Source organism: Jaculus jaculus, chromosome 8, assembly GCF_020740685.1.
Source record: "Jaculus jaculus isolate mJacJac1 chromosome 8, mJacJac1.mat.Y.cur, whole genome shotgun sequence".
Classification (NCBI taxonomy): Eukaryota; Metazoa; Chordata; class Mammalia; order Rodentia; family Dipodidae; genus Jaculus; species Jaculus jaculus.
In genome coordinates, this window is record NC_059109.1 from 70,053,970 (window position 1) to 70,071,916 (window position 17,947).

At 40.2% G+C, this 17,947-nt stretch overlaps 1 protein-coding gene across 1 annotated transcript; it reads right to left on the reverse strand.

The window, feature by feature from the left end:
- Positions 1 to 16,791: 16,791 nt before the first annotated feature.
- Positions 16,792 to 17,718, reverse strand: LOC101599821 (olfactory receptor 4N4C). The gene has a single exon (XM_012951583.2). The coding sequence runs from the start codon at positions 17,716 to 17,718 to the stop codon at positions 16,792 to 16,794; it is 927 nt and encodes a 308-aa protein (XP_012807037.2).
- Positions 17,719 to 17,947: the final 229 nt, after the last annotated feature.

Here is a 17,947-nt window from a genome sequence, read left to right on the forward strand (position 1 = left end):
GGGTACATAACTGATTACATTAGACTATGTTCTGAAAATCTAGAAAATATTTTGGGAAGGAACCAGCTATCGAAGGGGTTCCTTTTACAAAGAAGCAAGTAGATTGACTATTTCAAAATGTGGACTCTTGGGCTATTGCTTTTGCACATTATCCTGGTGTTATAGATAATCATTACCCTAAAGACAAATTATTGCAATTTGCAAATTCTCACACCTTTATTTTCCCCTGCAAAGTCAGGGCAGAGCCTATTGAAGATGCTTTACTTGTGTTTACAGATGGATCCTGTAATGGCAGAGCAACACAAGTTATTCAAGAACAGTCTTATTCATTTTCTACTCCCCCAGCATCAACTCAAGTAGTGGAACTTAGAGCTGTAGCTACAGTATTTAATATTTTAGCTGCAACTCCATTTAATTTGTATACTGATAGTCAATATATTGCTAGAGCTTTACAGTTGCTTGAGGCCGTGTCTTATATTGAAACTGCTAATACTCAAGTGCAAGATTTGTTTAGCCAAATACAAAGATACATGCATGCTCGCTCTCATTCTTATTTTATAGGCCACATATGAGCTCATCCAGGCTTTCCAGGTCCTTTAGCATTGGGAAATGGTATGGCAGACAAAGCCACACAGATCATGGGTATATCTCAATTGGATCTCATAATTTACATCATAAAAATAGTCAAAATTTAAGAAAACATCTTCAAATTACTAGAGAAGCTGCCAGGTAAATTGTGCGACAATGTAATACCTGTCCTAAACATCACTCACTTCGTCAGTATGGAATAAACTCTAGAGGATTAAAACCAAATCATCTGTGGCAGATGGATGTAACTCATATTCCTGAATTTGGAAAATTAAAATATGTTCATGTCTCCATTGATACTTACTCAGGATTTCTGATGGCTACAGCACAGACTGGGGAAGCTACTAAACATGCCATAGCACATTGCATCAAATGTTTTGCTGTAGCAGGTATGCCATTAATTATAAAGACAGATAGTGGTACAGGTTACACTAGTCAATATTTTCAGCACCTGTGCTCAATTATCAATTGTTCATAAAGCAGGCATACCTTATAACCCTCAGGGACAAAGAATTGTTGAACATGCTCATGGAGCTTTAAAGAATCAATTACAAAAAATAAAAAAGGGGGAGTTATATCCTTGGTCACCACAGAATGCTTTAAATCATATAGTCTTTATTTTAATTTTTTTTTTTAATGTGGATGCATCCAGTCATTCTGCTGCAGACAGATTATGGCATCCTAGAACACTGGGCACTTATGCTCAGGTTAGATGGAAGGACCCCATTGATGGACAATGGCATGGTCCTGATTAATATGGGAACAAGGGCATGTTTGTGTTTTCCCACAGGATGATGACAATGCCAGGTGGCTGCGAGAGAGGTTGGTCCATTTCGCAGGGATTGAACATCAGAAGAATGATGCCTCTGCTCCTGATGATGTGGATTCAACTCTCAATGATCCACAGTGAGCTGTATTGGGCTTATGTTCCTGACCTACCCATCTTACACTGAGCAACTTGGGAAGATAGAGAAATTATAGTCTTGGTAAACAATAATCATTTACTAGGCATGCCATCCAGTAGGAATATGCAGGCTCATCAGAAATTTGGAGTCAATTATACTGGTCATGGCACTGGTATTCTAATATGCCTAACTAAAACAGAAGTAACTGGATGTTTGAAATTTTATCCAAGGAATGTGATTGGAAAGCATTAAGCAGATAAAGGGAAAAAGGAAAGTCGAGGGTCTATTTTACAAGTCTCTATTTGGCTCCCCTCAGAGAATCATGTCAGAGGAGCCGAGTCACCAGATGCTTTTGCCCCCTGTGAGGGACAATCACCTTGGTTTAACAAATTTTTGCATTGGAAAAGGTGTGTAGGGACTGCTTACATCATGTGTAACATCTATGGAACTAAAAGGCATATTAAGGACTGGTCAGGAAATCCTGGAAGAGAAGGGAGTGGTAAATGGAATGATGACTGGACTGGTGGACTCTCTGCTGGACTTTCGTGGTCTGATGAGGGCATCCAACAGACTTACTTATGGAAAGTTGCTGTGGCCATGGGAGGCATGAGCATCACCTCCCCAAGGAATGACAATTCTTCCCCCTCAAAGGGAAGGGTCATGGCTTGTGTTACTCCACCATGTGCTATGTTAATGGGAGATACAAATATTACATGGACTGAGGAAATGTTCAATGTTACATGTAACAATTGTACTTTATCTAATTGTGTTTCAGAATTGTCCTCTGATATAGTTATGATTTTTAAGCAACCAGCATTTGTTATGATTCCTGTTAATGTAACTAGACCTTGGTATTCTGACAAGGCAATACAGGTGTTACAGGAAGTAAAGAATACTTTAAGTAGACCAAAAAGAATGATAGGATTAGTAATTGCAGGCATCCTAGCTTTTATTACATTGTTAGCTACTGCTACTACTGCAGCTGATGCTTTGTCACAAGAAGTTCAAACTGCACATTTTGTTAATGATTTATCCAAAAATGTTTCTATTCTTCTAGGAACTCAAGTAGATATAGATAGAAAATTGGAAGAGAAAAGACACTCTGTATGATGAGGTTATATATTTGGGTGAAGAGATACTAGGGTTGAAAGTTAGAACTCATTTGGAGAGTCATGTAGATTTTCAATGGATTTGTGTTACTTCTAAAAAATATAATGACAGTCGACAGAGTTGGGAAAAGATAAAAATGCATTTAAGAGGTATTTGGCATAATGATAATGTTTCCTTGGATCAGATTCAATTGCATTCAGAGACTTTATCTTTGCAGAATAATCATCTTATTTTTGATGCAGTTAAAGCTGCTGATGACTTAATATCTGCTTTTAAGTCTGCCTTGCCTGGATGGAATTCTCTCATTTCTTGGATAGGAAGCTTTGCTGCTACAGGTGTTCATCTTTTGCTCATTATGTGTCTGCATTAATTACCTTTTGAGATCCATTATGGACATCCATGCAGAAGTACATGGGTTACAGCTATGGACCCAACCCCAGCTTCCTGAGACATTATATTAAAGCCCCTGCAAAGGCTGGTAGTCAAAGACAGGTAAGATTCTCTCAAGTTAGGTCAACCTAAGACAGGGTATTAATGATGGAAATCATGTACCAATGATAGGTAAGGCCTAAATATCATAGAGGACAACCTAAGACAGGTACAGTCTTTCTGCACCGAAGCCCAAAAAGGCCCGGTTCATAAAAAATAAAAAAGGGGGAATTGTCAGGAGCCATTTGGCTGGCCTTTTATCCATAGCTCTGGGCCTTTGGCAGCAAAACTTTAGCAAGACTATAGCACCTACATGTAAGCAAGATTATGTATATTCAGTGTCGGAAGCCATTTGACTGGCCTTGATAGTCTTTTGTACTGAGAAGTGATTGAAGTGCAAACACTCTGTAACAGGAAGGAGTTTTTGATAGTTTTGTGTGAAGCTCATGGAATTTTTGTCCATTGTAAGAAGATAAAACCATAAAACTGCCACTTAAAACTGTAATCAACAAATAAACATTTTCCTTCTATATGTTGCTTCTGGTCAGGTGTTTTTTGCCACCAACTAGAAGGTAACTGCTGAACTATTCCACAAATGATGCTGGCAAAATTTGATACCCATCAGCAGAAGAATTGAATAAGATCCACATCTTTTACCCTGTACAAATATCAATTGAAAGTGGATCAAAGAGCTTAACTTAAAACCTGAAATGCTGAAACAGCTACAAGAAAACACTAGGAATACACTTCAAGATCTTGGCACAATCAAGAACTTTCTGAATAGGAGATTGATAGCTCAGGAAATACTGCTATAGTCAACAGATGTGGCAACATTAAATTAAAAATACACAGCAAAGAAAACTATCATTGGAGTGAACAGAAAGCCTACAGAATGGGAGATCTTTGTGAGATACACTTCAAATAGGCAACTAATATCCAAAATCTATAAAGAACTACAAAAATCTCAACACCAAAGAAAACAAAACAGTCACCAACTTGGTTAATAAAAGGAATTGACAGCTCAATAAAGAATGACTACAAACTGGGCATGGTAACACATGCCTTTAATCCCAACACTTGGGAGGCAGAGGTAGGAGGATCATTGTGAGTTAAAGGCCACCCTTGAACATAGTGAATTCCAGGTCAGCTTGGGCTAGAGTGAGACCCTACCCTGATAAACCAAAAAAAAAAAAAAAAAAAGACTTCCAGCAAAGATGGTGACCCCATACTGCATCACACATCTCGGGGAAAGAAAGGCAAGGCATTAAGGGTTCACTGGGTCTTTAGGGGACAGCAATCTCTAGTAAATCACCAGTTCAAGGACACACAGTGGGGGAAGGGGGGGGAATCACTGATTCCCTCACTCACAGGTAGTCTGCCAGTCCCTCAATACCCCAAGCAGCCACCATACCCACATTCCCAGGTTCAGGATACCCCTGCACTTAAGGAAAGGGAACCCAGGCCAACATAGTTCCACTTACCTCACTGCACAGGGACAATCTCCCTGCTACCCCTGCCCATGAGAGACCTTGGTCAGGCTCTGCCCCCTACCACACTGAGCTCAGGCTCCATCCATTTTCCCACCACACACATGCCACTGATCCCTGTTTGTGCAAGCTTAGCCTGCCCTGTCCATTTGCCCACTTACTGCTCTGGCTGCTGCCTGTCCACGTGTGATCTCAGGCCCATTCCACCTGCCCATGTGAGCACAGGCACACTCCACTCTGCCTGTCCACCTGCTCCAGCTCAGGCAAAATCCCCTGCCTTTCTGCCATGCCAGTGGATGCCAGTGTCCTGTTGCACATGAGCTCAGACTGCTTCTGTGTCCCAGTGTGCTGCCAGGTGAGTTGAGGATGCTTTGGTGCTTGGTGCTTCAGTATCCCACTGAGCACGAGTTCAGGCAGCTTTGGCACCCCTGCCATGCAGCAGCCCAGGCTGCTTCAGCATTCCACCAAGTGAGAGCTCAAACTGCTTCAGCAACTGACCTCAGGCTGCTTCAGCTTCCCACTGTGCTTGAGCTCAGGCTGATCCACCCACACATGTGTGACATCAGGATCACTCTGCCCATCTGCTTGCCTGCCAGCTAGCTCAGGCCAGCTTCCCAAGAGGCACCACTTCCCCCACCCATTGAGACCACATTCCTACTCTCCCTGCCCATACGCTATGATAGGCAGACCACAGAACAAAAGAAATAACATGAAAAATCAAAGACAATTAAATCCAGTAAGATCACCCAGTCCTACAATGAACATCTCTAATAAAAACATAGAAAAGGAATTAGGACCAATAATCATGTGGATGCTGCCATCACTAGATTAGACCTAATAGATTTTAAAAATGGAAAGAGTTCAAAGACAGTTAAGAGATATGAAGGAGAGTGAAAAAAAAAAAAAAGAGGGCTTCAAAATTCAGTTAGTGATGCTAAATGAAGACATAAAGAAATGCAGGTGTGAATTCCAAGAAGCATAAAGACATCAGAAAGGGGGCTGGAGAGATGGCTTAGTAGTTAAGCGCTTTCTTGTGAAGCCTAAGGACCCTGGTTTGAGGCTCAATTCCCCAGGACCCACATTAGCCAGATGCATGGGCGGGGGGGGGGGCACACGCATTTGGAGTTTGTGTGCAGTGGCTAGAAGCCCTGGCATGCCCATTCTTTCTCTATCTCTCTCTTTCTCCCTCTGTCGCTCTCAAATAAATAAGTAAAAATAAACAAACAAAAAAAATCAGAAAGGATGTGAAAAGGGAGCTTGTCAGAGAGACGGAAACTATACATAGAAAAGTAGTAGAAAATGCAAACCTAATTGAGCAAAGCCAAAACTCTCTAGAAGCTATCAAGAATAGAGTCAGCCATGTGGAGGACAGAAACTCCAATCTGGAAGACAAGATGGAAGAAACAGTTTGAGAGTTAAAAAGTTTCAATAAGTTCAAAAAATTCTGTGAACAGAACATGAGGGAATTGTGGGATGCCCTCAAATGTCATAATATCCAGATCATTGGAATCTGAGAAGAAGAAATTCAGACCAAAGGCACTTAGAACTTATTTAACAAAATAATTGAAGAAAAATTTCCCACTCTCCAAAAGAAAGGCCCATCAAGATACAAGAAGCTAACAGAATTCCAAACAGATTGGACCAAAGGAGAAACTCTCCAAGACATATTATCATTAAGACTCTAAATGTTGACACCAAACAGAAAATCCTAAAAGCAGCTAGGGAAAAACAGCACATCACTTTTAAAGGTAATCCCATCAGAATTACTCAGAATTCTCAATGGAAACCCTGAAAGCCAGAAGGGCCTGGAATGAAACATTACAAAGTCTAGCAACCTATGACTTCCAATTCAAACTACTTTACCCAGCAAAAGTATCTCACATAATAGATAATACATAATATTGTGAAGATAGAAATCCTACCAAAGGCAATATACAGATTTCATGCAATTCCAATTAAAAGCCCAACATTGTTCTTCACAGAGATAGGAAAAACAAATGATCACAAATTTCATATGGAAAAGCAGAAGGCCTCGGATATCCAAGCATATCCTCAGCAAAATAAATACCTCTGGAGGCATCACCATACCTGATCTAAAGCTACATTACAAAGCCATAGTAATAAAAACATCATGATACTGGCATAAAAACAGGAGTATAGACCAATAGAATAGAATTGAGGACATGGACTTTGGGTCAAGCAACTATAGCTACTTGATATTTACAAAGGCCCTAACAGTATAAACTGGGGGAAAAAACAGCATCTTCAACAAATGGTGCTGGGGAACCTGGATAAGCATATGCAGGAAATTGAAACTTGATCCACAAATCTTGCCATGTGCAACACTCAATCCAAATTGATCAAAAACCTTGTGGTGGTTTGAATAAATGGCCCCCAATAAATTCAGTTGTTTGTTTGTAGTTTGCATCTCCAGCCACCTGGCTTAGACAATGTCACTGGGTGGATCTTAAGGTGTGGTGGTGGGTTTCAGATTTCAATCTAAAGATATGCAACATGTGCCTAGCTAGAGTTCCTGAAGTGGGCTGTGGCTTTTGACATTTAGGCTTGAGCTTCTCTCTCTCTGTTTGGGCCTGTGAAGCAGGCCAGCCTCTTCTGCCATTATGGAACTTCGCCTGCATCCATAAGCTTCAATAAATCCCTTTCTCCATAACTGTGCCTGGTCTGGAAGTTCATCTCACTGAACCTGAAGCTGTCTGATACACAACTTTGTACCGAGGAGTGGACTGAGATGAACCTGACCATGTGGACGTTGATCTTTTGGAACCTTTGTTTTGAAGGAATGGGCACGGGCTTGGTGCTTGCAAATGAAGATGCCTTCTGGAGTGGTAAGCTAAGTTTTATGGACTATTCTCATGAAAGTTTGAGTACTCTAAGTGTAGACATTATTGAACTTCGAGGCTTGGCTTATGAGCTTTCTAAGGGGAAGGAAAGACTGCAGAGGACTTTGTTGGAACTGGTCTACTGTCATAAGAACTGGCTGTGTCCTGCTTCCCAGGCCCAGAGAGTTTGATCAAGTATAAATGTGTAATGGACTGATGTGCTTGGCTAAAGATATTGGACTGAGAGATTTTAAGATTTTAAGCTGGAAAACCTCAAGCAAGTTAAAATTACAGGCACTGAGACTGGTTTTAGGTTACTGAGCCTGCTATTGTCAAACACATTAGCAATCTTAAAGGAAGATGGTCCAATTGCTTTACCATGGAAAGGATGCCTGAGGAAAGACTATCATAGAAATGCAAACACTTTTGGAAAGAGTTGACTGGAGAAGGAAACTGCTTTTCAAGGTTATGCATTATTTTGTCTGTGAATTAGAAATATGGCTGTGTTCTGCACACCTGGTATTGGTTTAAGAAGCATTAAAAATGCGAGGAGTAGTCATAAATTGCACATGCTTCCAGGAGCTGCCACTGAGATGTAGCATGAGGTAGGTTGTGGTGCCTGAAAGGGTCTTTGGAAAATGTGAGGAGTGGTCATTAATTGCACATGGTTCCAGGAGCTGCTGCTGAGATGTGGCATGAGGCAGGGCATGATGCCCTGATAGGCTAAAAGAGCCTTTGGAAGATGGACCATGGTGTGCATGAAGACCTCAAGATGTTTTGGATATACAAGGACTGTGCAAGGGCTACCATGGAGTGCACTGTTGGCCTGAGATGGAAGTGTTCCTTGGCTACTCTGTCCAGCTGGAGGGGCAGAATTGGAAAGTATGGAGACTGTCAGTCTCTGGTTATATTGAATTTGAACTGCAGAAGTTTGATGTTTGTTTGGTGGTGGTTGAGTTTGCATTGTTTTAGTCTCTCCTTGCTATGCGATATACCAGTTGAAAATGTTTACTCTGTGCCTTTATATGTTAGAAATGTTTAATTTGTTTGATTTTACAGGTCTTAATATCTTAAATTGGTCAAGACTGTTGGGAGCTATGAACCAAACCTCAGCCATGTTAACAGAGACTGCCATATAGCAAGTTAAAGTTTCTACTTCCTCACCTAATACTCAACTACCACAAACAAAGACTGCCATATAGCAAGTTAAGTTTCTACTTCCTCACCTAATATTCAACTACCAGAAACAATGGGATTGTACACCTGGCCAAACATTCCTCCATCCTGCCAGTAGCTAATGAAGAAACAAAGGCATTGCGGTTTAGCCAGTAACTCTGTGATCTTTGCCCTAACTATGTCCCCTTTCCCCTACAACTCCTTTCCCTGACCACATCCCCTTCCCCCTACAACCCTATATAAACCTACATGTAAGAATAAACTCTTGAGGCCATGACAAACACCTACCATGGTCTCCTTCTTGTGTCTGTTTGTCTTTCACCCAGGTTAGCTTCTCCTTGAGTCCTTTTTCAACTCCCCGATGGCCGGGGCACAAGACTGTGGGGACCTTTGAAATTGAACTGAGTACAATTTACAGTGTGTGATGGTTATAAATCTATTGGGGGCCAGGGGCAGAATAGATGACCCTCAATAAATTCAGTTGTTTGTAGTTTGCATCTCCAGCCACCTGGCTTAGACAATGTCACTGGGTGGATCTTAAGGTATGGTGGTGGGTTTCAGATTTCAATCTAAAGATATGCAAAGTGTGCCTAGCTAGAGTTCCTGAAGTGGGCTGTGGCTTTTGATGTTTAGGTTTGTGCTTCTCTCTCTGTGATTGGGCCTGTGAAGGCAGGCCATCTTCTGCCATTATGGAACTTCCCCTGCATATGTAAACTTCAATAAATCCCTTCCTCCATAACTGTGCCTGGTCTGGAAGTTCATCTCAGTGAACCTGAAGCTGTCTGCTACAGACCTCAATATAAGACCAGAAACTCAGCTAGTACTGGAAGAAAATATACAAGGAACCATCCATTATATCAAAATGGAAAAAGTTTTCCTGAACAAAACCCCATTAGCACATGATCTTAAACAGTCATTCAAACAGTGGGATCACATGAAGCTGAAGAGTTTCTTTACAGACAATCATACAATAAGGAAAGCCAATAGATTACCCAAAGAATGGGAGAAAATGTTTGCTGATTATCCAACTGACAGAGGCCTAATCTCTAGAATCTGCAAAGAACTCAAACACCTAAACAATAAAAAGCCAAACAACCCACTCACAAAATGGGGCAAAGAGCTGAACGGGCAGTTCACAGAGAAAGAAATACAAATGACAAACACACACTGAAGAAAATGTTCATCATCACTAATCATCAGAGAAATGCAAATTAAAACAACTATGAGATTCCCCCTACCCCAGTAAGAATAGCAAACATCAAAAAATCAAATGAGGGCTGGAGAGATGGCTTAGTGGTTAAGCGCTTGCCTGTGAAGCCTAAGGACCCCGGTTGGAGGCTCGGTTCCCCAGGTCCCACGTTAGCCAGATGCACAAGGGGGCGCACGCGTCTGGAGTTCGTTTGCAGAGGCTGGAAGTCCTGGCGCGCCCATTCTCTCTCTCTCCCTCTATCTGTCTTTCTCTCTGTCTCTGTCACTCTCAAATAAATAAATTTTAAAAAATCAAATGAAAATAAATGCTGGCAAGGATGTGGAGAAATAGGAACCCTCCTCCACTGTTGGTGGGAATGTAACATGGTACAACCAATTTGGAAAGCAATATGAAGCCTCCTAAAAAAGCTGACTATCGAGTTACCAACAGACCCAGTTATTCCCTTTTGGGCATGTAAGTACCTTAAAACATTTAAATCTCAGTCCAGAGAGATTTGCTCAACCATGTTTAAAGTGGCTCAAGTCATAATAGCTAAGAGCTTGAATCAACCCAGATGTCCATCACTAGAAGAATGGAAAAATAAGATGTTGTATATCTACAAAAAGGAATTCTACATAACACTGCAAAAAAAAACTGACACAATGAAATTTGAAGAAAAATGGTTAAACCTGGAACAGATAATTTTCAGTGAACTTACCCAAACACAGAAAGAAAATTACCACATAGTCTGACTCATCTGTAGCACCTTACCTGAATCTACACATGATGCAGACATACCCAGCAAGCATCTCAAGGACTAAACATCAGGGTGGATGGAGAGGGAGGGAGACACAAATCTAGACCCAAACAGCAATGGTACCATAAAATTCTACATCCTAAAAGGCAGACCAAATGGTTGAACCTTCACCAGGCCCTTAGAGGGAACACCTGAGCCACAAGGCACTGGAGAGGATAAGATGAAGACTGACCTTAATCTTCTACAGCTTCTCTCTCTCTCTTTCTTTCTCTCTCTCTCTTCTCTCTAACTCTTTTATATTAGTTATCTTTTTCTTCCTTCTCTTTGTGGGCACTGACCTGCAACTCCCAGTACCAGCATGTGGCTATCATCCACAATAAGCTTTTGATCAGAGAGACCTACAATGTTTCCTAAAAGAAAGACAGATTTCTGTCAGAGTACATGATGACCCACCACAGGTTAGTGGTAAGACCCCGCTGCTGAAGACACCATATGCAGTTAACACGTAAAATGAATGACATGGCTGGAAGCTGGAAGAAAGTCAGTCCGAGACAGTCAGCACATCTAGTGCCACAAGGTGCTACATGGGTGACTGGGGGAAAATGACCAATATCTGTTCAAGCAACTCATGGTCTAACCTACTTAGCAGCAAATAACCTTCGTGATGCTCACACAAGTTCAATAGTGGCACACAGCCATGATGGGAAACCAACTGCTCTTAATTTGGCTAACTGATCCGCTCAGTGAATGGGACCCATACTTGGAGCTGGAAGTCAGAACCATATCCAAACATAAGCCCACATTTCATTATCAAGCTATGACAAACTGTGGGCTACAAGAGGGCCTACATCTATTAAATTATCTATAAAAATTTAAGGGTTATCCCATTTGGTGCTAACTTTACTCTCTGTTGGAGAATCTGCTTCTCTTTTTCAGATAGACATAGATCCTAAGGAGAGAACTGCCCCATAATACCTCCAAAGGGCCCCAGATGAAACTAAGAATAATTGGCAAAACAAGCAAGGGTGCTGTTTCTTGGTGTACCAGTACCAGCACAAGGGAGAAGGAGATCAACACAGAGAACAATCAACTCCTACCAAATCAGATATCTGGAGACACAGGCTCCCAACACCTCATCACTGAAGTAGACCAAAAATGAACCCAAATTGGCCTAGGGAAATTTTGTTGAAGAGGGCATAGAACAAATGTCAGAGCCACACATTGGGTCATGATACACAAAGACAGTTCTCCTACCCATAACTGTGGGCTAATTCCACAATATATGACCCATATACCTCAACAAGGAGGGGTTAGGGGGAGGGGGTAGGACATGGATGAGCCTAACAATGGTACCAACTTGATTGTATTCGCTTAGTACAAAACCAATTCATAAAAAATAAGTTAATTAATAAAAAAGAATGACTACAAATGGAATATAAATATTATTTTAAATGTTCAATATGCCTAGTCATCATGAAAATTAAAATTAAAACAACATTGAGATTCCCTAGTCAGAATGGCTATCATCATAAAAACAAACAAATTCTGGCAAGAATGTGGGGAAATGGAGATACATTCATTATTGGTGGGATCAAAAGCTAAAAATAGAGCTACCATATGACTCAGCTATACCATTTCTGGGCATAAACTCAAGTGACTCTACATCTTAAGATATTTGCTCATCCATGTTTGCTGCTGCTTATTTTATGAATATAATATCTTCTAGGTTCATCTGTGTTATAACTCATGAAACATCCTCTTCTTTTTATGAACACTATATAGTTATTCATTTTTAAATGGACACTTGGGTGGTTGTTTCCATATTTTAAGAATTGTGAGTAAAGCTGAAATATGCAATCCTCGTCTAATATTTCTTGGAGACAGTGATTACATTTTCATTTGAAAGATACCCAAGAGTGGAACTCTGAATCATATGGCTTGTTGTAGTTACCTTCTCATTGCTGTGAAGCACCCACCCAAAAGCAGCTGGTGGGAGGAAAGTTTTATTTTGGTTTACTGTCTCAATAGGAAGTTTATTGATGAAACGGGGGAGGGGGGGTGTAAAAATGGCATGAGACCAGATGCTGGACATAACCTCTTCCACAACAGGTGGAGAATTGCAATAGAAGAGTGATCCAAGTTCTTGCAAGGAGGAACCGGACTGCCCCTACAGCACACCTCCTCCAGCAAGACTCCATTTGCCAAATTGCCATCAGCTGGGGAATAAGCTTTCAAAATTCATGAGTTGATGGAGGGCCGCTGATTCAATTCATAACATTCTTCCCTAGGACCCCATAAACTTACATCATCCATGATGTAAAATGCCATGCATTTAGTCCAACCTTAAATCCCTTGAAGGCTGGATAAATGGCCCAGTGATTAAAGGCATTTGCTTATAAAGCCTGACCATCCAGGTATTATTCCCCAGTACCCATGTAAAGTTAGATGCACTAAAGGGCACATGCATCTAGAGTTTATTTGCCATGGCAGAAGGCCCTGACATGCCCATACTGACTCTTAATCTGCGTCTTTATCTCTCTTTCTCTGTCACAGACAAATAAATGAAATATATTTTTTAAGTTCTTTTAGCTTTTTTTTTAAAATTTATTTATTTAAGAGTGACAGACACAGAGAGGAAGACAGATCGAGGGAGAGAGAGAGAATGGGCGTGCCAGGACTTCCAGCCTCTGCAAACGAACTCCAGACGCGTGTGCCCCCTTGTGCATCTGGCTAACGTGGGACCTGGGGAACCGAACCTCGAACCAGGGTCCTTAGGCTTCATAGGCAAGCGCTTAACCGCTAAGCCATCTCTCCAGCCCTCTTTTAGCTTTTTATTAAGCCTAACACTGGTCAAATATCCCCTAAGCCCAAGGTCTCTTAACTGAGACCCTATAAAACCAAAAACACATAATGGCACAAAGGAAACATTCACACTGAAAAAGATGGCTCTGGAAAAAGCAAGGGAAGAGTAAACCAATACAAGATCTAAAAAAACATGGTAGGCATCAAAACCTGTATCTCCTAGTCCAATATCTGTAACCAATGGTGAAATCTCTGGCTTTCCAGTTCTATCACCTTAGCTGGGAGCTATCCATCCTGAGCCTTCAGTTCTCCTTGTAAGCATATCTAAAAACCCTGAGGTCTCTACTTCAACACACAATTCACCCATGTCTTCACTGGGCTTCCACTCAGGGACCCCAACAAGCCTGCAGCACATTGTTCAAAAACCAAACCACATTGCAGATTAACTGACGCTTTTTCCTGTATTTGTTATGCTCCTATAGTCCCAGATAGGCTGCAAAATATTTTAATCCAGGGGGGAATAAAGCCAACTTTGAAGAGCAGCACATTCCTTTAGCATCCTCCCTTAAGGCTCCCTACTTCCAAGAATTAGCATTGTTTCTGCTGCCCTAATACAGACCAGCTGGGCCAAGCTCAAGGTGGTGATCTCTTGAACAATTATAGCTGAAACTGGCTTGTATCTCCAGCTCAAAACTTTCATTTTTTTTCTATTCCATATCCTTCTGCTCACATTAGTGCTTTTCTTCTACACTCAACCCTGCTCAAGTTCTCATTACACAGCAAGCCTCTCATACAAACTGCCTGTAGCCTGTATCTGGACAAAGATCTTTCTTCCCTTCATGAGCTAAGCTTGCACAGTCCATATATGGTTCTTTCTGAATTTAGAATTTAGTTTTCAGTGTTACAAGAACTTTTATACTATTTTGTACAGTGAAATTATCATTCCCCTATCAAAAGTGTACAAGGAGTCCCTTTTCTCTATATCCTCACTAACATTTGAGAAATTATTAACAAATGTGTAAAATTATAATATAAATAATCACATAGAATCCTATCATTACACCAGAATTTTGCTCAGGCCTCTTTTCTGACATTATGTTATGAGATGAAACTATTATGCCGGAGAAATAGAAGTGTTCCATGATAGAAACAGGCTAGATAAATCTAAGACAACTAAGCCAGCACTACAGAAGATACTTGAAGACTTTCAGAATCAAGAGAAAGCACAACATATATTCATAAGCTTATAGTAAAGAATAAATCACAAAAAGAGGAGCCAGGTGTGGTGATTCACACCTTTAATCCCAGCACTTAGGAGGCAGAGGTAGGAGGATCACCATGAGTTCAAGGCCACCCTGAGATTACATAGTGAATTCCAGGTCAGCCTGGGCTAGAGTAAAACCCTACCTCAAAAAAAACATATATAATAAAGAGATTAATAAGACAATAGCATACACTATAAAATCAACACAATGACAAGAATTAATACAAACTTTTCAGTAATAACTGAAGATTAATAGTTTTAATGTCCCAATGAAAATATAGAGACTAGCAGATTGGATTAAAGAAAAACATATGCTCATGAAATGTATCTCATCACAAAATATAGATGATACCTTAAAGTAAAAGCATGAAAAAGTTACTCTAAACACATGGATCTAGAACACAAGCAAATTTCAATATTTTAAAATCTGATAAGATAGACTTCAAAACTAATCAGAAGAGATAAACAAGGCCAGTTAATACTGAACAATCTATGTAGAGGAAATTATAGTTATAAACATACACTCAAACACAGTATGCTCAATTAAACAACAATAATAAATACAAAGTTACAAATTAATCTCTACATAATACTAGTGGATTATTTCAATACCCCACTCTCACCAGTTTACCAGAGAACCATTGAATTAAATGACCTTATTGATTACATGGATTCAATCCTCAATTCTACCAAAACTTTAAGGAAAATTTAATACCAATGCTTCTCAAAGTATCCCATGAATAGGAAAGAAAGGAATCACAGTCAAACTCTTTCTATTAAGCCAGACAAACTAGACAAAAAAGAAAATCATAGTCTAATCACCTTGATGACACAGATGCAAAAATTTTCAATAAAATATTTTCAAATGAAATTTAGGAATATGTACAAAAGATCATTCACCATGATCAAGGTGACTTTATTCCAAAGAAATGGGGATGGTTTAACATATGCAAATCAAAAACTGTAATACATTAAGTAAACGGACTCAAGGACAGAAATTAAATGGTCATCTCAATAAACACAAACACAGAAAAAGCTTTTGACAAAATCCAACCTCCCTCATGATTAAAGCTTTGAACTAGTTTGACTTAGAAATAAAACCAACCTTAATACATTAAGGCTATATATGAAATCTTATACACAACATCATACTAATGATCCCAGAAGCCATAAAGTTATTAAATAAAAATCCCAGTGATTGAGGTGAACTACCTTCCTATGAGATGTTAGTTAGAGAGGCCCTTGAGGCCCCCAAACAAACACAGGCAATTGCCACTACTGTTGGCTTCCAACTAGAATTAAGTGGTAAGACACTCTTGCTGATAGATCCCTTGCTTGGGCTGCATGATATGGAGAAATCAAGCTAAGACTGAACTGGAAGCCTCCTCCCTGCGGGTTAGTTTCCACAGTACTAAAAGTGCTATTAGAAGCTGCTGAGGGAAAATTGTTATCAAAAGTCCTACCAAGCTATGGGCTAGGCATGCATATTACCAATATATCCAGCAAGATGTGGCTACTGTTCCAATAGTGTGATGGCTATTAATAGTGTAATTTAACTGTGATAATTTGAATACATGATGTCCCTCATAGCCTCAAGTGTTTGTGATTGAATTTCCTACTAGGTCCCCAGCTGGTGGAATCTTTGGAAGGCGGAGCCTTGCTGGAGGAAATATGTTGCTCAGGTGGACCTTGAGGTAGATTAGTCAAGCTCCCAGTGTGTTCAGAACTAGCTTGCTATAACATCTTTCTCTGCTATGGGAGCATCATTAAGTGAGCCAGCTTCCTCTATTATAATAAAGCATCCCACCCAAACCATAAACCTGAAATGAATTCTCTCCTCCCAAAAGGCAGGGACCTCAAGAAGCTTTGTTGAGGTTCTTTTTCCATTCCAGTGTTTACAACATATTTGTCCATAAACTAAATACATCAATCTAGCCATCGATTCATGATGATGCTCAGATTAGAGAGGAATGAGCTGTAGATGCTTAAATTATTAAGATATGTAATTTTATTATTAAAATATTAAGATATTATTACTGTAATTAAGGTATAACAAATTTCTTCATTTCAAGAAAATAATTGTTATTTTTTAAGTTTTATTTCAAATTCATTTTCTCATACATAATTCCAATTCTCACAATAATGTCTGACAAATTATATGCACTCAAAGAAAAACAGTATTTGTTTAGGAAGTTAATGAACTCCAGCCAGAATTTTCCCTTCATGATTTCTCATAAAACTTATTTAAGAAGCTATATGCCGAATCAATAACCTTTTCATGGAAGCCTTTATTTCTTGGTTTCGAAGCATATAAATCACAGGATTCATCAATGGAAATACCACTGTGTGGAAGAAAGAAACGACCTTGTCAGCTGGTAAGGCCCTGAATGGACGAGTATAGATGAAAATTGCAGGTCCAAACATAAGCAGTATGATAATGACATGAGTAGTGCATGTGGTCACAGCTTTGTTCTTCCCTTCAGAAGCTGAGTTATGAACATGGCATAATATAACTGCATAGGAGGACAGAAGCCCCAAGAAGCACAGGAGGGTGAGCAGACCACTGTTGAAGACCATCAGGAGCTCCACTGCAAAGGTGTCAGTGCAGGCCAGCTTGATGACCTGGGGAACATCACAGAAGAAGTTGTCCAGCAGGTTTGGACCACAGAAGGGCAAGTTCAGGATAAGGGCCACTTGTATAATTGAATGAGCAAAGCCTCCCAGCCACAGAGCCAGCAACATTACGTTGCAGGCTCTAGGACTCATTACAGTTGAATAGTATAAAGGCTGGCAGATGGCGATGTAGCGGTCAAGGGCCATCACAACAAGAAGTAAACCTTCCCCTCCTCCAAGGAAGTGCAAGAAAAACAGTTGAGTAATGCAAGCTTTGTAGGAGATTACCTTCTTCTCAGAGAGGAAGTCCACCAGCATCCTGGGAGCCACGATGAAGGAATAGGATGCATCCAGGAAGGCCAAGTTGCCCAGGAAGAAGTAGAGTGGGGCTGAGAGTCTAGGGTCGGATCTTATGGTGACAATGATGAGGACATTTCCAGGCAGGATGATAATGTAGAAAATTAAAAACAGCACAAAGAGCAGAAGCTGAATGTCTTGAGACTGAGTCAGTCCAAGGAGGATAAATTCTGTCACAACTGTACCATTTTTGGTTCCCATCTTTTCTCCCTGCATAATATGAAGAAATGGAGGTTTTATTTATATCTCTTCCATATCTAGATGATAGCTATTCTCATATCAGAAGTCTGGTATGCCATATATACTCTACCTCTCATCACAACCTAAAATGCTTTCTTTTTCTTTATTGAAGATCAAGCCATCAACAAGGTATAAATAAAAATTTTTTAGGAGAGATTGCTTGTTGGTTAAGGTGCTTGCCTGAGAATCC